Genomic DNA, 21,696 nt, shown 5'->3' with positions numbered 1-21,696 from the left:
ATAGGTTGGCTATCTTGTGCCATTCTTTTCCTTGCCACCTGTTTCTCTAGGCAGCCCTCTACTGTATTAACCCCTTATATTCATACACTAAACACCCCAATAACAAGGCCAACATGCAGTGTTCATCAATTATTACAGAGCAGCTCCAAATCCATCACAGTCAGGATCTTGGGTTTGCATCTCCTTTGAATAACAGCTCAGTGCCCCCTACACCCTCTAGCAGAGTCCAGAAGTAGCTCCTTTGAAAAGCCATTGTAGCCAGCAAGGCTCCCCATTAATTCATGTCTATGCATCTTTTCTTCAGGAGCCCAACATTTCGGTGCACACCAACAATCCGGACCTAACACCATGTTTTCAGAATACCATCTTAGCATGGATCCCTAGCATTTACCTCTGGGCTGTCTTACCCTTTTATCTCCTTTATCTGAAACATTACAAAAGAGGATACATCGTACTCTCCATGCTGAGCAGGTTCAAGACGGTAAGATCTTTCTGTAACTCGCTGCACAAATGTGTATCCTTGAGGTCACATGTGGGAGTGGAAGCAGAGACATGCAAGTTCCAGGCAAATGGTACATAAAAGGGAAACTCAGTACGAGGTGGAAGATCAATGGCTTTATCTGCCTCTAGATTAAAGTTAGCAAATCAATACAGCTTTACAAATGTTTGATAATGAAGGGCAGTCTCTGCCCTGGCCAAGTCTGGGTTCAGGCTCAAAGCATTAGGCTGATGCCACTCTCACTGGTTTCAATGAGGTCTGGGTGCAAGTAAGGGCAGCTGGATCAGGCTCATGGTAGGTAACAATATGCACAGAGATCCCTGAAATACCTAGGCATTGTCGCTAGAGGTTACAAGCTACCCCTCTCCCTGGCTTGGATAAGCAGAGCTCCCGCTCCTTGGGTGGTGCAGTGAAAGTTCGCTCTCCAGTGTCAATTTACTTATCATCCCAATGATCTCCTTAGTACAGCTATCTGTCGATCCATCTATGGATCAATCCGTCGCACTTATATGACCCCTATATCTGAGCACTTCAAAATCTTCAATGTATGTATCATCACAACACGGTGGTGAGGTAAGTATATCCCCATTTTACAGAGAGAGACTGAGGGCTTGTCTACACGGTGGGGTAATAGGCACTACGAGGTGGTGTAATTTCTGAAGCACACTAAAGTGCTGCATTAGTGTGCAGGAAAGGTTCCATAGTACTATATGACACAATACTGCTTTAAAGCACACCAGGGAATATTTAGTGCACACCAGCAGGGTCTACAAGGACCAATTAATGTGCAACATGTTAGTGCACTTTAAAAATCACACCCCTGTAGAGCGCATTACCCCACCCTGTAGCCAAGCCCGCTGTGACTTGCCCACGGTCCCACAGGGTTGTCTGTGGTGGAATGGGGAATTGACCTAGGTCTCCCAACTCACCGTACCGTGACAATTGGGTCAGGTGTCCTCTCGATGGAGGCTCGCACACTGCCCTTCACAGCATGCTCACTAAAATTTTTCTAATTATCTCCATCCTCTTCAGTTTGTGACATATCTCCCACACTCCCTCCAGCTAGGGAATAGTAACACTGGAAGTACCCGGCAGATGCTGCCATTCTCTCCATTTCTCTCCATTCGCATTCTCAGTTCATGAGTCACTGTGAGCCATCTCTCGCTTGGGAGATTTAATTCCTGTCACGTGGAACCCATCTGCGTACCTCCCAAAGCCTTCCTCTTGTGGTTGGGCTGGTTGAACTCCAAACAGATTTGCTATGCCCCGATGTCTTTGGGTAGTTTTTGACACAGGTGTATATGCTGACAAGAATTGTAACCTTGAGAATATAACATCGCTGCGTCATCTTGCCCTGTGTACTAGCTCCAGATGAATGGAACACAACCCATGGGGGTAAATTTACTTTAAATTGTCTCACACACACACACACACAGAGGTCATCTCGTTAGTTTATAACTTCATAAACTGAAATGGCAATAGAAACCCTAATGGCCAGCTCAAGAGCTAAGGCAGGTAGCTATAAAAGCTCCCTTTGCACACTGTAAATATATTAATTAGCCAACCTTATAGAGCACAATGAAATGCTTTGCGAGAGGGTATCGGGAGCTGAACACTGAGGACCCGTAAAATCCATTAAGCCAGCCACTGTGTACACAAGGTAGGTACGTGATGAATCACTTCATGCCTTACCACCCTTAATTGAACCTCCTTGGCTTAGAATCTACCTGCCAATGGGATGAGGCAAGTAAGGGGAGTAAACAAAAGGAGGGGAAAGGGAGAGTAGGGCAAGGGTTAAAATAATGAGATTAAGGCTTGTACACACCTCGGCAATGTAAAGGATGTTAATGCTCTTGATGTTGGAGATAGATGCACAGACCTGAGAGAAGGGCTTGCTGGAACTCACCCCTGTGCAAAGGGCCAGCATGAGACCACTTAATCCTCACTTAAAACCTATTTTGAGGGTTTAAGTGGTACATAGTTCTTGTGCTGGACCACAAGAGAATCAGGTTCAATCCAGGAGTAAAACTCGTGGCTCCAGTCCAGAGCACTTCTCACTAGATCCATCTCTTTCTCTCTCTCTCATTTGTGCCACTGGATTTCCAATTAAAACTGATTAATATAGTGAAAATAGGCAGATATGTATGTCTGTGTCCATATCACATTCACACACCCCCCCAAAAAAAGTATGAGGCCAGATTCCCAATTGGTATAAATCAGTGTATGTACCCTCCATTGACCTAGCTCATGGTTTTCTTCACCTGGGTGAAGTAATGGCACTGTTTTATTTTAAATCAGCTTCTCGTTGATCCAAATATAACTACTTCTGCAGATCTGCACCTGGAGGCAAATTTATCATATGCCTTCCCCATTTAACACTTATTCTTCTTTTTAGATCTTAGGTGTTCTGCTGTGGTGTGTGTGCTGGGCAGACCTATTCTTCTCCTTCCATGAACTCCTACAAAGCAGAGCCCCATCCCCTGTCTATTTTGTCACTCCCCTAATTGTTGGCATCACAATGGTTAGTATGCATTTCTATCAGTGACTATTAATGGGAGTAGCTTTCGCTGGCATGAAGTTACCCTTTGTGGACTAATGGGGTAGAAAAACCTTCCTGTGCATTCTCCACAGGATTCTACTGATCACCAAAACCCTGGAATTGGTCCAATGTTGACAGCCTTAGCAGAGAGGTTGAGGAGTAATTGGGCCATGGAAACTGAACTACCTTCCGAGCTCTCGAGTTGATGCTTTTATTGGTTGGGGCAGGATGGCAGAGTGCTGTGGGGTGAAGCAGAATGGCTAGCTTCATCATGTTCTATCTCTCTGATGGTCAAACAGAACTTTGGGAGGATTGTCAGTCTGACACCTTTCACCGCCGTTAAATGTTCTCTCTATTTTTTTTTAAAAAGTTGCTGAATGAATTATTAATATTTTTTGAGTTTATATATGAAAAATGTTGCTTCCTGAAAAAAGCTCCTAGTGCAAACAGTCTGCATTGAAGAGATTGTGAGTAATGTCAGTTTAATGGAAGGCTTTGTTTTGCATCATTTATTTCCTAATGTAAAATTCTTCATGCTACCTTACTTGTGATTGTTGTGTAGAGATAAGTGACTTGTCTTTTATGTTGGGCTTGTTTTGACCTCTCCTGAGCAAAGCAATGTATTGGAGCCCTATTTGTGTATTGTTCTACCCTGTGTCAAACTGTGCTTCTGATTTATATTATTGTTGGCTCTTTATTGGACAGAAACCAAAAGCATTTTGCTAAAGAACTCAAACTAGAAGATGAAATACTAATCCTTATCCATTTAGCTTTTGCTTCCTTATGTGGGATGAAAACATTCACAGACAGGTTATAATTCCACCTATCTAGATGGAAGCAGTGAACTTTTTGGTGAAGAACCAATGAAGTTTAAAAATACGTTCACCCTTACTGTTAATTTGGCACAAACAAGAGAAATGTCGGTTAAAAGAAAAAACAAATTTCTGAATCAGAGCCCATGAAAACAGGGAGAGAAATTATTTTATAAGGGCCCTGTCCTGTTTTCATTAGGCAAGTGAAAGTTTGCGATTGACTTCCATGGGAGCACGGCCGAACCTTAAGTGCACAAGAAACCATTTTTGTAATCCTGTAATTTTAGTGGTGTTGCTGCTGTGGGGGGGAGGGTTATGATGGGCACCCACTGAAAGCATGAATGGGGAAAGCAGTGTCAGGCATGTATTTATGTGTTCCTGTGTTTACTTTTCACAGGTGTTAGCCACAGTACTCATTCAGTACGAGAGGCTGCGAGGGGTTCAGTCCTCAGGAGTGCTCATAATATTCTGGTTTTTGTCTGTTCTCTGTGCTGTGGGTCCTTTCCGGTCCAAGATCATGGCTGCAACAGCTCAGGTAAACATACTGTGCTTGTGTAGGGGACAGCTGGTATAGCATTACCATGACTTGGAAGGATACATGGAAATGAGTCACCCAGTTTAGATTTCATATCTGAACCTGAACTTTACCAGACAAAGGGGAAGTTTGACTCCAAAGATGGAATTCAATCTGTCTGTAATTTAAAGGGAACTTTTGAGTCATATCATTGCATGCCAAGGGAATGCCCAGACTATGCTCAATCAAAGGATGCATTGGACACCTGGCAGGAATCTGAGGGCTGCACCAGTTTCACATACAGTGGAGCAGATCGCAGCCACCTTTTTAAATAAGGAACAGTGGTAGCAGAGACAATATGTCTTAATATCCAGTACTCCTGCTTGGATCATACAGTTTGGCTGCACTGTATAACTCCATGGGCTGCACAGTCAACTCTTGATGTGATGGGAACCGGATTTCACGCTTACTGTGGTTGTGAGCAAAGATCAGAAAGTTAGACGGAGAGAAAAGAAAGCTGTGCTGATATGATCATGTTTAAAAACATAGCTAGTTCTGCCACAATGAGAGGGGGACTGCCATATCCCTGATCCGAGCAAATTTCCATTTGACTATTGAATAAGTCCTGTGGATTTAGTGATTAGATAATTGAAGGCCTGGCAAGAAAAGCAGCATGTTAAGAACACTAAGCATAAAATCTTGGTCCAATAAAAGTCAATGGGAGTTCTGCACTATTTGGTGATTTAAATGATTATTTATTCATTTAATATCATTTCTATAGGAGAGATCTTGATATACTGGGCTGCATAAAACATGGAGCTTGAATTGAACTATAAATGGTAGTCTGTGCAATATTAATTTAGAAAATACTACATGCCAGAGTGGGATGCCCTTGTGAGTTAACTGGTGTAAATTTAACAAGTACAGTAATAATGAATTTCCTTGTTATGGCCCCTCTCACCCTCACAGTGTAACTGTGAGGCTAAAATTCAAACGTAATCAAAATTCCATCTGGCTAATATAAATAAGTTAAAATGTTGAACTACATCATGATGCAGCACCGAAAGCTTTTTTCGAGGGGGAGAGGCTTTATCAATGGCTAATTCTGTAGTAAATCTAAATCAAGAGGTTGGATGGCCTACAGACCTGGACCATTAAAGCAAACCCAAAGGCAACGTCTCTTCTATTGTCTTTGCAACCATCAGTGGCCAGAAACGCCCCCTCTCTGACTGTACGGATTACAGATTTTTTATGGTTAATGAGAGTGTGCACAATTACATCAGACAGGATATAAACAAAAACTGTATAAGGGATTATACAGTTCTGCTATGAAGAGTAAGTCAACCACTAACTGAGAGGAGCTGGAAAGAAACTTACCCTAAGGGAAGAGTGTACAGTAATTGTCTATTACAAAGTTTCTTGCCCCTTCCTCTGAAGGCATCTGGTACTGGCCCCTGTCAGAGACAGGATACTAGCCTAAATGGATTCCTCTTTTGATCTGGTGTGGCAGTTCCTATGACTGTATATTAAAGGCATGATCCTGCACATATCATCACCACAATCTCCGAAAAAGATTTCAGGTGGTTCTAATTCAGAAAAGTATCCTTATTCAGGAAAGGCGTTTAAGCACATACTTTAAGTCCCATTGAAGTCAACGAAACTTAAGCACATGCTTAACTTTAAGCACATATTTAGATGCCTTAATGAATAGGGACCCACATTTATAACCATTATTCCACATAGTAAGACATTTGCAGGATAGAGCCCTAGGGGAGAAAATGCACTGCCAGAAAGCAGCTCAATAAATTAGTAGCTTCTACAAGAATTAAGTCTAATGAAAACAACCCTTTACTGTTTTTTCTCCTTCTAGGGCCAGATAAAAGACAGGTTCAGACTTACCACATTTTACAGCTACTTTGCACTGATACTCATTGAGCTGATCCTTTCGTGTTTTAAAGAAAACCCTCCATTTTTCTCCCCTGTTAATTCAGATCCTGTAAGTACTGTTATATTCCTCTGATTGTATTTTATAGAATTTCTTAGGTGACATGTAAGGGAGATAGTCTCTATTGGGAGGAGTGTTCGGGTGGCTTAGGGCAGTGTGTCTCAACCTTTTAGGTTGGCAACCCATTACATGAAGTCAAAAATTTTCACAACATGCCTCCCCCCCCATTATATGTACTAAGATTAAAAATGCGCAGTAGTAACCGTAATAATCCTGTGTAATTGGTTCATATGTGTGTTTCAAGAGGTTGACAGAGAATGCTTGCCCTTGAAGGGGAATTGTGTGCAGGGAGTGGGGGAGCAAGATTTTCTTTGCTTTATATTATAATAAAATTTTCAACACGTCATGATCCCCCAGTTGAGAAACACTGGTTTAGGAGATTGGTAATGATACACGGAGCCTTTCACCACTAGATCTCTGGTTGAAATCCAGCTCAGAGCAGTTGGTTGCTGAAGATAGATCTCACTATTAGAAATACTGAGAATACCGCACCTCATTTATTAAATTGTTATGCAGCAGCAAATATATTTATGAGAATTAAAATGTGATATTAATTGTTCCAAGGATTATCTCTGGAGAGACGGACTTCAGTTTGATGGATGTCCTCTTAATGATATGTGAAGCCATTGGGATTTTAATTTATTAATAAATGAGCCATTCCTATAGGACTTGAGGATGGACAAGGAATAACCTTACGATAAGACAATAGTGCTGTCTAGAGGTTAAATTGCTTCTCTATCTCTTTAAGCTGTTTTCATAATTGGATTTATGTTTGAACCAAGCTGGGAGAGAATGCTGAATTATTGAATTAATTTCTGAAACGAACATTTCTGAAAGCAAAGAATGACATTTCATTTTGTACAAGTGTGATTAAAAAGCAGTATGAGGTGTGGTTGTTAAGGAAAGAAAGGAGCCTGTATGAAATGGAGAATGAAAGAGATAATTTTATGTCATTATTAGCACATAGTGCATAAGTTATACTCCATGATAGATCAAAAATGATTAAAATGTGTTTTGTCCTTTTTGAAGCAATGTTATTTTAAACTTCTTAATTTGTTTTTAATTTAACTTTCTTGTAGAATCCATGTCCAGAGTTAAATTCAGGCTTTCTTTCAAAGATGACATTTTGGTGGTTTACAAGGTGAGCATGTCCTTCAGTGCATGCATCCGATGAAGTGAGCTGTAGCTCACAAAAGCTTATGCTCAAATAAATTTGTTAGTCTCTAAGGTGCTACAAGTCCTCCTTTTCATTTTATGTCCTTCTAAGGCTTTTATAACCCCAAGGATAACCTCCATTTTTGTTGGCAAAAATACGGGACTTCTGACAACCAAAAATTTCCCTTTTAGTATCTACTGGATAAAGTTACTCGCTTCCTGTTCATTCTAGTGTAATGTTTCCCCTGAGAGGTGTCAGGACACCAGTGGTAGCAGTGAAAGAGATTTAAAAATCTGTCCATAAAGTGCCAAGAAGATTCATAATACCTTTCAGAACTGTAGAGGTGAAACTGAAGAGTAGCCTAATAAATAATATATACAATTTGCTTACTATGCACTGGAATGCTAACATACAGCAAGAGAGTTGGTGAGTCATAAGAACATGTTGCACAACAGGGATAATACTGCTACCTTTATACTCCAGGAGGGGGGATGTCTTTACTTTCCTGTGGAAGTTTTCATGTACTGTGTTCGTAAGGGGATTTTCTGAAGCATAAGGAAAGAAAATCGAGACATATATGTAACATGACAACTTTCAACAATAGAATTGTTGGTGTTACACATGGGTTCAAGGTGCAAAGTTCAGATCAGGATTCAGATCCAAAGTTTTGGCCCATCCCTGATAGAGAGATGGGCAAACTGCAAAATTCACATCCAGACTCAAACTTTCTTTGAGGGTGGTGGCATCTGGGATTTTTGCTTTGGCTTCAGTGATAATAGTTACACTGTCATTAGCAATGTCCTCTTATTATCCTATGTGTAAACCCAGTAAGACCATTTCTAATAAAGTGTGTCATATTTGCAATGCTTCTAAGGGATTTGAATGCTCAACTCCTATTACAAATTAATGGGCATTAGCTGTTCATATCCCCTAGGCAGCTTTGAAAACTTCACCCTAAATATGCCATTGAGGAATAATAATTTTCAGATATATGTGGGGAAAAAATCCCATTTTCCTTTGGTGGTTTATAGTCTCTTGATTTTTATACGTCATTCAGCTCAGACAGTGACTCTCGACTAGTTTAGTTATTTTAACTTCCTAACACTTCACCATTCTCATGCAGTAGTATAATTCAACTCAAACACTTCTGGAGATGGTTTCATTATTCATTATTCATCACAATTCTTTAAATTGTTTTTGTTGACTTTTAAAAAAAATCACAACAATATTTCCATAATATATTGGGTTTTTAAAATGTTGTTTATTAACTAAACCTAAACGTGGAACCTAAACTATCTGACCTCCTTTCCCTGCGTTTGTAACTCAGTTTTTGCTTTAGGGTCTAATTATCACTTTTGGTTTAGAAAGAGATTTCTCTTACTTTTGTTAGCTAAATGGTATTGAAGTTTCCAATGTTAATAAATGTCTTTAATTTTATCAGCCAAATGGATTTGGAACTATTATTTTTATATTCATACAGCATGGCAATTCTTGGTTATAAGAGGCCTTTGGAAGATAAAGACTTATGGTCTCTGAATAAAGAAGATACCTCCAGTATAATTGTACAACAGCTGCATAAAGAGTGGGATAAACAAAAAGACGAACGGAAACAGTAAGTACTTCCACATTTTAGCAAACCGAGATTGGTCTCTAAATTGTCTGTACGTTAAAAATGAGTCCTGCTCTGAAAAGGGGCAAAGGTCTGGTCTACACTACAATGTTGCTCCTGCTGATGTAAGTTGCCCACTACACAGATCTAATAACTTCCCCCTCCGTGAGAGGTGCAGCACTTAGGTCAATGTAGTTAGGATGACTCAGTGTTTGTGTAGACACTGCATTACTTACATTTCCTGTTGGCTGTCAGCCCCTCATGGTTTCAGAGTAGCAGCCGTGTTAGTCTGTATTCGCAAAAAGAAAAGGAGGACTTGTGGCACCTTAGAGACTAATACAGCTGGAGCCCTTCTACCCCGGGGCTGACAGCTAGGGCTGTTGGCCCCAGGGTGGGGGACGCTCCAGCTGTCAGTGTTCCACAATGCCCCACACAGTTAAGTTGGTGGAAGCTCTTCTGGTGAGGATGTGCACCCCCGACAGATGGGGCGTGTGTGGACGTGAACCACTGTGGTAATTACAATCTAACTTGGGTTGATTTACTTTTGTAGTGTAGACAAGACCTATGTAAAACGGCCACCTACTAACTCAACCAATCTGTTTTCCAGAAGTATTAAGTCACGTGTGCTTGCTTTAATACACTTTTACTCCTGTTAGCACTGCAGAACCAACACGCTTATGAGAAAGTGAGCTGGGGTCTTCTCTGGCTCAGACATCACCTGTAGAATTGCTAAGTTAGGTATAAGTGCAGAATCTCCACCCCTGGTGGTGTGTGAGCCAAAAGGACCAGGCTGAGTTTGCAAGGGTGGTAATTTGGGTGGGGGAAGATCTCCTTACTCGAAACTGAGCAGACTTCATCTGGAATCTCTGAGAGACAATAGAGCTGGAGCCTGACGATCTCATTCTGAATCAATTTTGAGAATAGACTTTATGTGCATCTTAAGAAACAAAAGGAATCCCCACACACACATGCATGAGGCTTTCACATCTCACACCACCTTCAGCCTTTGAATAAGCTCCTGGGGTGAGGAATAAGGAACTAGGGATGAGATGCTTAGTACAGCTTCTCACTTTCAACTAGTAATAACAAGCTTTTTAAAAAGGACCAACATTGCTTATGAAAGAGGCCCCTGCTCCTAGCGAAGTTAGGGGCAGAATTTCCCTTGTCTTCACGGGCAGCTAGCATCCGGCCTGGCCTTTGCAAGTAGTTCGCACACTAGATGAGGTGTCCTTTCAGTCTCACATTCTGTCCTAATCTGATCTAAAAGGACAATTATTTGTTGTGACTGTGTCTCTCTCACCCACTGACTGGTGTCAGAAAGCACTTCTAAATAAATAGATCTCACTGAGGATGTGCTTATAGTCAGAAACGTCAATAAGTGGGTCCTTCATTTCCATTTCCTCTAATTGTAGATCTATTTCTTCTCCGGACAGAGGTTTTCCTCTGTTTCCCTGTTCCATGCAATCATGCCAAGCTGGAAAGCCCCCATTATGGGTTAATAGTATTAATGCTCATAATAGTATTTTTGGCAGGGTTAAATGTGATGGGGGAGTTTTTGCTTTGCAGCTGCGATTTGAAGAGCTTCCAGTACTAACACCGCTGGCTGTTCGGTTCTTTTAATAACTTGTCTATTTTTATGGAAGGGTGTAATGTGCATTATGTGGGATCTGGCCTCTTGGTGCACGGACATAAACCCAACTTCGCCCTAATGAGATTTGTGTAATGAGGGCAAACAGTTTACAGAGACGTCTAGGGCCCAGCAGAACTTCCATTCTGAAACCATGCCTGGGGTTTTGTCAAAAAGTTCATTGTGTTTTGAGATTCTTTCAAGCAAACCCAGGCCAGTTTGCTGTGAACTTGGATGGAATTTCTGGTCTGTGTTACCAACTGGTGAAACTTGGTGGTAAAGGCACTAGTGATTCTGAAGTGCAGGGTACGTCTGCACAACAGCTGGGAAATATAATTCCAGTTGGGGCAGACATACCCATAGTAGTTCTGCTCAAGCTAGTGGCTAAAAATAGGATGGCCACAGCAGCACAGACAGCAGCATGGGCTAGGTGCCTGAGTCTAGTCCTGCCTGACTCCCTGGATATGTACTCAGGTAGCTAGCCCCAGCTGCCATCTGCATCACCATGGCCATGCAGCTATTTTAGGCGGCTAGCTCAGGTCTCTCTTCCCTAGCTGGGAATTACCTCCCAGCTGCTGTATAGACATACCCTCAGAGGGAGTGCAAGTGAACTAAAGCAAAAGAGAACCTTCCAGGAACCTCCCCCTGCCCAAACTCACTGAGTTTCACATTGTTCTAAAACAGCTAAAGTGAGGTGGCTACACTTACCTTATAGGGATTGGCAGATGCTCCTAGTTGCTCTGTATCCAGCTCCACCGATGTTAACAGCATTGGGAGCCCATGTATAGACAGACCGGTGGCTGCCATCTGTGTTTTTAATGCTGTGTCAATTAGACCTGCTCTGAGAAGGGTTATATGACACTGTATTAAAAATGATATGGCAGACACGGGTACGTCTACACTAGAGTGCCACACTCGGGGAGCTGAAGGGGGGCTGGAAATGTCCCTACCAGACACAGGGCTGCATTATAAATCAAACAAATTGTGTGTGGCTGGCATAGGCAGAGCCTCAACTTTATAGAGAACTGTGTTTGTTTCTCACATTCCTATTGTTCCTGTCCATCGGGGTGTGAAACTTTAGCATTTTGGGTCATGACTTTCTCCTCAATGAGTCTAACTGAGGGGTTCTCAAACTGGGGGTCGGGACCCCACTGGGGGTCACAAGGTTCTTACAGGGGGGTTGTCAGCCTCCACCCCAAACCCCGCTTTGCCTCCAGCATTTATAATGGTGGTAAATATATAAAATGTGTTTTTAATTTATAAGGAGGGGTCACACTCAGAGGCTTGCTATGTGAAAGGGGTCACCAGTACAAAAGTTTGAGAACCATAGCTGTTAACCAGCTCTGTAAATGGACTATAAGAGAGGAATGAGGATGTAAGTTTTAGCTATAATAATAATAAAAAGAATTGGAAAATAGGGTATTATAATTTGCGTATGTGCTCCCTGGGTGTGCTTCAAGTCCTGCCTGCTTGCTTTACTGACAAAAATACAGTTTTGCTCCTATCCAAGCTACAGAGCCAATCTGGCTGTGGGAGACAGAGCTGGCATCTATTCAACCTCGTGTCAGCAAAATCATTAGTTCTTATGATCTAATTGCAGAATCTTTCCAACTGGGGAGGGATGATGTCAGAAATAGAGGGCGTGTCTGCACTGACCGTTAAAGGTGTGTGTTTTCCTGTGGAGTAACTAATGTATATTAGCTATCTTGCTGTAAAAACACAGTCAAGAAAAGCCCAGGAGTTTCACTGCAGCGTTAAATAAGTGTAGTCCACCCTAGGTGGGAAGATAATGCTGATCTCACCTAGCTCCTCCCTGATAAACACCACAAATGCATTGTCTCAACTTAATATTTTACAGCAAGATAACTATTGCACGTTTGTTTATCTTGCTTTAAAACCCTTTCCACTGCCTTTTCAGGCAGTGAAGGGAAAGCCAGAGAGAACTCATCATGGCTTTTCAGATCCTTTTGCTGAGTTTACAGTGCTGGTAGCCCCCTCTCCCCGAAAAAAACCCAAGTGTGTTGCTTGCAAACTGAGCAAATCGAACCTGGCAGATACTGAGCGAGAGAATGAACTGTGAAACCCAGTGAACTATTTTCAGCAAAGAATTTATTTGTCTGATTTAGCCTTTATTTTCTGTTCACAAATGGTCTGTGAACACATCAGAATTTCCACAGTTTTGTTCAAGGAGTGATGTATGTGAACACATTTCTGCCTCGGGACTCTTTGTCACTTTGAGAATCTGTGGCCTGTCCAAATTTCAGACCTCAGCTAGCTCCAAAAAAACTACTCAGTCGTTGGAAAAAGTCAAAAAGGCCCGGTCCTGATGTTATTAACAAAAGAGGTTAATTCAAAACTAACGTCTCAGTCCTGGCTGCTCCCAGGGTTCTTTTCCTGTCCTTCCTTGTAGCTGATCCTAACATCCAGGAGGCTTCACCCATCTGCGTTACATTCAGGGTGGAGTTGGATAAGACAGAATTGCCTCAGTGAGACAGCACGGTTCCAACACCTGCTGACAAAGGGTGGGCAGCAAAAAATCCTGCCAGCCTGTTCTGAGAGAGTTGAGTGAGAGCATCACAGAAGATGGGATTTCCAACAGCACCTAGGGGAATTAGGCACCCAACTGTCATTGAAAGTCAGTGCGTGTTGGATGCCTGACCCCCTTAGGTGCTTCTGAAAATCCCACCCAGAGTCTCAAATAGTATTATCATAATAAACGTATCACATGTTTCATCAGTGGCTCTCAGTGTTTTGCAAAGGGAGTATCATCATTCCCAGTTTTACGGATGAGGGGAACTGAGGCACAGACTGGTGAGGTGACTTGCACAAGGGTACCCAACAGGCCAGTGGCAGAGCCAGGAATAGAACCCAAATCTCTTGTGTTCTAGCTTGGGGCTCTATTCACTAGGTCACACAGCCGCCATAGTGCTCCTGAATTTTTGCCGTAATCGTTTGTTTCATATCCTTAGGAAAGAAGAGGTGGCATACGTGAAGACATCTAACCATATGCTGAACCATGTTGATGATGGCCCAGAGGAGGCAGAAGTTCTGATCCAGGATAAGAGGCAGCATAAAGAGCCTTCCTTCCTCAAAGCATTGCTAAGAACCTTTGGCTCATACTTCTTGATCGGCTCTTTCTACAAGCTGCTCCAAGATCTGCTTTCTTTTGTCAACCCTCAGTTGTTAAGGTTGGTTTCTCCTATCAGTCGTTTTTACCCCCAGTCCTCATGAACTCTCCGCTTCAGAGATGAGCATGCTTCTTGAAGTGCATTATTTTCCCCACACAGTATGCACACCCTGCAGCTTTCGTCGTGAAATGGCAAAAGGTGGCCGTTCTTCCTTGTGTACTAAAAGGGAAATCGGACAGTCTTGACTAGGACACCTACAAATAAAAGACCCATAAATTGGGCATGGCCAAAGCACTGCCTTGGGCTAAAAAATGGCCTGTTGCCTTCTGAGTTGCAGCCTAAAGTAGTTTATTCTTTACTGCTGAGGAGCATCCGCAGCCAGGCAGGCAGAGCACTGCATGCTGGGACCAGTAGTTTTTGCATGTCTGATGCCTATATCAATGATGAAGGCAGCTGCAATATGCTTCATTGTATACAAATGAAGTGTGGCCCTTAGACACCTGGCAGGTGGCCAGTGTAGCTCTTGGCTGGGACAGATTTGGGAGTTCCTGCCTTATATGTAGATTTATTCTAGACAGAGCCAAGGCCTTGGGTATTCTCAAAGGTGTTGCAGTGGTGAGAACATGGGGTGGGGTGAATACATTTTCCAGAAGAAGGAAATGATCGGATACAAGAAGGAAGGTCCTTGCCGAGAAGCGGCATCAGTAGCACCTTTCCCGCCTTCTCTTGCACTCTCCTTACATGGAGTAAGGCTCCTAAAAGTACTTTGCTGTTTGTCTCCCTGGGAGATCGGCTCTCCCAGCCCAAGTCATGAAAGGGCTGTGCGTCTTTGTAAAGTGGTATCTCACTTCTCTTTCTGTGTTGATTTGTTCATGTGGCACAAAGCCCACCAGCTCATTAACTAGGAAGAATGTCGTGAAGGAAATACCAGAGTTGCAGGGAATAGCAGTTGCGTTCCATCAAGCAGTCATTTTTCGCTCTCGATCTTTAAAAGACGCCCCGACATTTTAAATGCTTTTGGAAAGAATAGTGGAGAATGGATTAAGGTTTTAAATGAAGGTAGGGGGTGGGGTGGAAAAGGATGGGGTCATGTGGTATAAAAACCTCTGTTAAAATAATGCTTGGTGCGGAGCTGTCTTCTGAGATCCTGCTGATATGTGAGTGCTTTGTATAACGCACAAAAACTTGTTACACAGAGGAGGACCCAACCCACCGTATCTGCATGTTGTAGTTTACAACATATCTCCTTTCCAAGCCTTGGGGGGAGAGGAGAGCGCTGGCAGGCTTTTAAGGGGAAAGTGGGTTAAATGTCATTATATCCTGGGAGCTTCTCAAACTTGTATCAATTCAGAGATAAGTTTAATGTCCTGGTCGATGATATCTCAAGGCACATTGCCGTGCATTCATGTAAGCATCTAAACTCCTGTGAGCAGCCTCAGGAAATTTGTTTCTAGCGCCTGGAAAAAGTAGGGCTGTTTGGCAAGTTTTGATGCATGCAAAACAATAGTTTTGTATTTCCAGAAAGATCACTAGGTCACATGCTGGGTTCATCAGGAAAAGCCTTTACAGAGCTCCCCACCTAGTATGTCTCAGTCCGCTGATGCTGCCTGGAGCTGCTCAGGGGAAGGTGGGTTTGGGGCCAAAAAGGAATGTTAACCCTGGCCTCCATTCTTTTGCAACAAGTGATTTGGGGCCTGATCCTTAGCTTTTGCAAATCATCACTGAAGTCCCTGGAGCTATGCCAGTTCACAGCAGCTGGTGCTCTGGCCCTTTGAATGAAATCTTAGGTCCCACTTTCCTCTGATAAGAAAAGGCAGAATTATTGTGGCAGAGCTTAATTATCTGATTCATAGTGCCAGATCCACTTTACGTGGCTAATAACCTGAAATTGGAAATGCAGTTACTGGGGTTATTGTGCATTACTTGATATTTTCTGCTTATTAGCCATATCTTTACCATGCAGGCCTCACTGGGAAAGCAATTGTGTGTAGTAGAAGTCAAGGGTTATTAATGAAGATTAATGGCACCACCATTTAGCTAAAAGGTAGACGTGAACGTCAGTTCTTCATGGATACATCTAGGAGAATGGGGTTTGGAGCCTATTTCCCTGAGGCAAAAGCCAGCCCGAGGCACTGGTGGTCCAGGAGTTTGAAGAAGGTTAAGATGAGGTGATGGTTTGACTATGATCTGCTGTGATGGAGTTTTGGAGGAGATGAAGAAAAAAAAATTAGAGACACGCTCCAGACCTGTGGGGTAATTGAATGATTGTCTTCTGCCAGAGGGGCAGAGTTAGCTGGGGATCCATTAGCCCCTTGGCATTTGTAAGTAGGCTGAGGGAGCTCAGCTGGGAGAGAGCTGCCGGAGACCCAGGGCTCTCCAGCAGAGATGGAGTCACAGTGAGTGAAATAGACTCTTGTCTGTGAAGGCCTTGAGGTAGGACTTGGAAGAAATGGGGAGATTGCTGTGGGAAGCGGCTGGCATCTCTGTGGAAGGAATGCAGTGAGAAAATCCTGAGAAGAAGCAGCGGGTAGCAGCACAATTAGCTCAAAAAGACAGAAACTGGGTTTGTGTTGGAATGTTGGTGTGGACTGTTTGATTGGACTTCAAAACCTCAGAAGGGGACTGAACTTCCCGAGGGCCAGGCCACAGAAGGCCCAGATGGAGACACGCTATTGTGGGGCCATGGAAGTGGCCACGAATGGGGGCATTAGAGATGTGTCCCTGTAATGCCTTAACCTGACACTAGGGAGTGCTCTTAGGGTGAGTACAGTCTCCTACACCTGCCTTATGTAGTAGACAGGCTGGTGTCCCACTGCATGCATCACTCAGCTCATGACTACATGGAGCTACTTAGATAGACAGGCCAGATAGGGGACAGTGCATTATAGAGGCTGGAGCTCAGCAGAGCCTGATGTTCTGCCTTGTATTCCCTCTCTGTCTAGTTAGTTCACAACTGGGCTTTCTCCCTGGCAAGGCCTAATGTTTAGCTGTTGTATCTAATGTTATTTGAATAAAGCCATAACCTAGCTTGTGACCAGGAAAATTTTTTGTCATTTGAGAGAAAAGGGAGTATGTGGCAGCCTGCTATAAATAGGAGAAGCTGTGTGTTATGTTATGTCCCATTAATCTCTCTCCTTGTTTTGTTTTTCTTCCCCAACTTTCTTAAAAACAGCATATTAATTGGCTTCATTAAGGATAAAGATGCCCCATCCTGGTGGGGATTTTTGATTGCAGCTTTGATGTTTTTCTCTGCCGTGCTGCAGACTATAATTCTTCATCAACATTTCCAGTACTGCTTTGTTACTGGGATGAGGCTGAGAACTGGCATCATTGGGATGATATACAGAAAGGTAAGACTGGAAGCATGTAATTGGTCAATGTAACTATATATAGCCAAGGAGGAGTGATCTTAGCCATTAGACAATGAGGAGAGAACCGGACCTTGATTATGGGGAGAAAGCAGTCTCCTGGAAAATAAAATGAATGCTCAGTGTTCTAACATGCCTCACTGCACCTTAAAGTACTTTCAAAGAAAGTAGCAGCTGAGTGTGCGTGTGTTGTTGGATCACCAAACATGGCACAGTCAAAGACTGGTTTTATTTAAATATTCAAAATCAAGGGGTGCATCCTTAATGTGTTTTGACTATCTCAGAAAATAATTGTATCTAGTAAAGAGGCATCATGTACTGATCAAGATGGAGGAGCTCAAAACAAAATATAGCTCATGAAATGTTATTCTCCAAATGAATTAAAGATGATTTAGGATTGACTTAATTGTTTTATTCCTACTGAAGAAGTAGCTACTGAGACTATCTGGCTTTCCTGTTCCCTGAGGATTTATTATCTGCATTTCTCCGCATGTGTCTAAGATTGATAATCGTCAGGGTCTCTCACTTTTCAGTCCTTGGTCATCACAAACTCAGCAAAGCGCTCCTCTACTGTTGGAGAAATTGTCAACTTGATGTCAGTGGATGCCCAGCGGTTCATGGATTTGGTGACTTTCCTGAACATGTTATGGTCGGCGCCGCTTCAGATTTGTCTAGCTTTATACTTCCTCTGGCAGGTACAGGAACCATCACATTTGTCAGAGTTTTTATTTCAGTGACACGCAGACTGGTTTTTATTTGTTGAATTCTCCACCATTTTCAGAAACCTCCTCTCATTCTGTCTTGTTTTGGCATAGACTGATTGACACCAACTTACCAAATTAATTAATCTCTTAATTACTGCCATATACTGTGGTTTGTCGTATACAATCTATGGTTCATAACAGAGTTCCCAGCAGCTGATGCAAATGACTTTCTATATGTATTAGTGAGGGCTGAATACATATGGTACAAACATTACTGAGGAAATGAAATCTGTACAGCTATCCTACAGTAGACAGTCAATATTATGCTTCCTAAGGAAATGTGCAAAACACTAAGTATGGACCAAATTCCACCCTCGTATAAATAGTATAAATACCACACCATTTGCTTCAGTGAAGTTGCATCCACTTCAACCAAGGTGGAAACTATCCTTATGTGTGTATAAAGCATTGACTTCCATCCACTTGAAATGTTTTAATGCTAATTGAATGTTTTTAATTTGTAAGACAGTGGCTCCAAGCCGAATGCCCCATCTGAGATCAGGACCCCTTGTGCCAGGTGCTGTACAAACACATACTTACAGTCTAAAGAGACAAGACAGATAAAGGGTAGGGAAACTGAAGGATTATTAGTCCAACTTTACACATGGGGCAACTGAGGCACAGAGCGATTAAGTGATTCATTAACAGAGGACGTTTGGGGCAGAGGCAGGACTCCCGAGTCCCAGTTCTGTGCCATACTCACAAGGCTATCCTTCCTCTCTAATGCTGCATCTTCTGCCCACGTAAAACTGCAGTGTACCACCATTGAAATGAATAGGAATTCTGCATGGAAATCAGTGGCAGGGTATGGAGAGCGGATGTTTTGTGGCCGGTGGTTATGTGCAATTTGAGCAGCATGGAGTATGTGCAGATGTCGGCTCTGAAAGAAATTCGTTTTTCCTGCATTTGGTTGACTAAATGTGCCCCGGATGTGTGGACTTCGGGCTGTTACACCCTTTAGAGCAGTGGTCACCAACTTGTTGATCGCGATAGACTGGTCGATCCTAGAAGATCTCCCAGTCCATCGTGATCTCCAGCATGGCTGCCACTAAGGCAGACTCTCTACCCCGGCCCCACACTGCTTCTGGAAGCAGCTAGTGTGGCCCCGGTGGTGGGGGGGCAGAGGTGTCCTTTTGTGCACTGCTTTTGTGTCCTTTGTGCACTGCTCCTGCCTGCAAGCACTGCCCCCACAGCTCCCATTGGCCGGGAGAGCTGCGGGGGGCGGTGCTTGCAGAGAGGGGCAGCGCATGGAGCCACGTGCCCCCTGCACCCTCCCTCCCCCCTGGGGCCACAGGGGTGCGTTGGCCCCTTCCGGGAGCGGTGTGGGGAGGTGTAGAAGGGGGCTCCGGGCTGGGGCAAAGTGATCTTGGGTAAAAATGTTGGAGACCACTGCTTTAGAGGTTTTCTCTTTCTTAGTGCTGTAAAATAATCTACCTTTGGGGTACATAGTGACATAATGAGCCACTAGTGACTTCGTAGCATTTTATGACCAAATACAGAGACAGACCCTGTGACTCAGGCTGAGGATGCAATCCCTCATGTATTAACATTCAGGGTGATTGAGGTTTTTTGTCAATTGCTGTTCCCTATATCAGAGAGAAGTCAGGGGAAATGCCCCCCCTCTAGGTTCTCCATTCCCTGCCTGTAAATATTTGGTATCTTTTCATATATGGACTGTATTTTCTTTTTTATGAGGTTTGTGGTGTTGTTTTCTACATCTGTTAAGATGCTCTATTTGCATTAGTCCACTGCTGTATTCCCCTTCCGCCAGGAGCAATTTCGCAAATAAATTGCAGGAGCTCTCAGATGTCATCGATGCTAGTTTAGTACTGGTAGCTCTCGATCAATACTGTGATCTAGACTATACAACAAGAAGAGGGGAAGCAGAGTCAGAACTCCCCAGTGGGGGGTGGAAATTCATACTGTCACTTCAACTACGTGTTAATGAAGCCATGCCTTACTTTTTTACCAAACCCAGCTTCTTTCAGTGCTATCTACCGGAGATGACCTCATTTCATGGAGAGCAATAACTTACATTGTCTCTTTTCCTATCAAGACTTTAGGGCCTTCTGTGTTGGCAGGGGTTGCAGTGATGATCTTACTAATCCCATTGAATGCTGCAATTGCTATAAAAACCAGAGCGTTCCAGGTAGGTAACGTTAAGGATTATCCATAACCCAAGGTGGTGGCTCTTCTAGAAAAGTGGAAGGAGTCACAGTCTTTTTAGTGCCTACATCAAAAGCGCAATGTGTTTGTGTACGCTGGATGAGATGCTGTCAGTCAAAAGAATCGTGAATGGGACTTTTCAGTATCATCCAATGTTGGCTTAACTCTGTTGCTCCCATTGAAGTCAATGACAGTTTTACCACTGATTTCCATAGGAGCAGAGTGCGGCCAACGCTTTTCAAAATCCCACTCCATATTTTTCTTTTTACATTCCTTCTCTGTGTTACTACAAATAACTCAGTGATTCAACTTCATGAATCTTTAAAATCTGATGTTACATTTCTCCACTGATGGTGCTTGGGTCCTGTTTTGCATTTCACTGTGCTTGAATATTGAAGCTGGACAGGTCATTTTTTATTACATTCTGACACAAGCCAAATGCTATTATGTTTTAGTTGCAAGCACTGCAGGGGAGTTTTTTAAAAGAAGTCATTGAAATGTAAAGACAAAACTTTCTCTCTCTTTTTTTTTTTTTTTAAACAACCAAATCTGCTTTCCAGGCCTCAGCTGCGTGAGAGAATCCCTTGTAAGAGGCTCTTTGATTTGACTTTAGATCAAAGCCATAGATTAAATGAAAGGGGCCCTGAAGAAAGCTTGGGCAAGTAATTAATGAGCCAGGTCTCCAAGGCTGGATCCCTCTGTGGGATCAGGGCCACAAAAAGGACAAATGTATACAGAAGATTAGGCTATTATTTTGTTTGCTTTGAGTACAGAAGAGCAAATATAAGAGCTATTCTTAGTGACAGACAGAGGCTGTGATCCAGACTGAATCCAGATTAAATCGTTACACATTCTCTGCAGGTTCTCATCTCTTACCATGCATGAGCTAAACTGAACAAGTTTCATTTTAGTTAGTGCTAACGATTTTAATACTAATGGAGATTGCACTAATAATTTAAATAGCCAGTTCTCCTCACAGGCCTTCCCTAGGCAAGCAAGAAAATTGAGAGCTTGATCAATTCACTGTTCAAGCGAAGGGTGTGCAGAATGATGCCAGGTGCTCTTCCAAGCAACCTCCAGTCTGATGGGGACCTCTACTGGGACAAGAGGATAATTCCCTCATCTCTATACCCATTCACTTGGTGGCCTCTACTGAGAGTGCCTAGAAAGAGGGCAGAGGTGTTGGTGTACTTGTGCTATGGATTTCTATCCTCTGTGGTAGAAATTAAAACTTCCCGCTCATTTCTTGTAGACCATTGGATAGTCAGCAGATGATGATGCCTTTCATCAGTGCCAACCCTGGCCAAATTTGAACTTCTGACTTTAAGCTGAAAGGAGCCTTTATTCCATTAGCAATCTGCGTGGTCATTCACACTCCATGAGTAGTGCAATGCTAATGCAACAAAGTCCTTTGGCTTCTTAGCTGGATTTTTCCAGCTACAAGATTATGCTGAGTAATGGGATGTCGTAATCTTTTAGTGACTGTTTGGAATATTTTTTTGAGGTAAA

At 42.8% G+C, this 21,696-nt stretch overlaps 1 protein-coding gene across 5 annotated transcripts in view; it reads left to right on the top strand.

The window, feature by feature from the left end:
* ABCC3 (ATP binding cassette subfamily C member 3) overlaps positions 1 to 21,696 on the top strand; it is a 76,655-nt gene that overhangs the window by 24,881 nt on the left and 30,078 nt on the right. For all 5 annotated transcript variants that reach the window (XM_073311346.2, XM_073311343.2, XM_073311345.2 and 2 more), the window contains exons 2-11: positions 305 to 481; positions 2,895 to 3,020; positions 4,248 to 4,385; positions 6,235 to 6,360; positions 7,449 to 7,510; positions 9,006 to 9,137; positions 13,731 to 13,949; positions 17,062 to 17,239; positions 17,791 to 17,952; positions 20,078 to 20,170. In XM_073311346.2, the coding sequence (XP_073167447.1) occupies positions 305 to 481; positions 2,895 to 3,020; positions 4,248 to 4,385; positions 6,235 to 6,360; positions 7,449 to 7,510; positions 9,006 to 9,137; positions 13,731 to 13,949; positions 17,062 to 17,239; positions 17,791 to 17,952; positions 20,078 to 20,170 (1,413 nt within the window). The remainder of the gene's footprint in view (positions 1 to 304; positions 482 to 2,894; positions 3,021 to 4,247; positions 4,386 to 6,234; positions 6,361 to 7,448; positions 7,511 to 9,005; positions 9,138 to 13,730; positions 13,950 to 17,061; positions 17,240 to 17,790; positions 17,953 to 20,077; positions 20,171 to 21,696) is intronic.

The sequence above is a fragment of the Lepidochelys kempii genome, chromosome 14 (genome assembly GCF_965140285.1).
Source record: "Lepidochelys kempii isolate rLepKem1 chromosome 14, rLepKem1.hap1, whole genome shotgun sequence".
In the NCBI taxonomy this organism is placed as follows: Eukaryota; Metazoa; Chordata; order Testudines; family Cheloniidae; genus Lepidochelys; species Lepidochelys kempii.
This window is presented reverse-complemented; position numbering and strand designations above follow the sequence as displayed.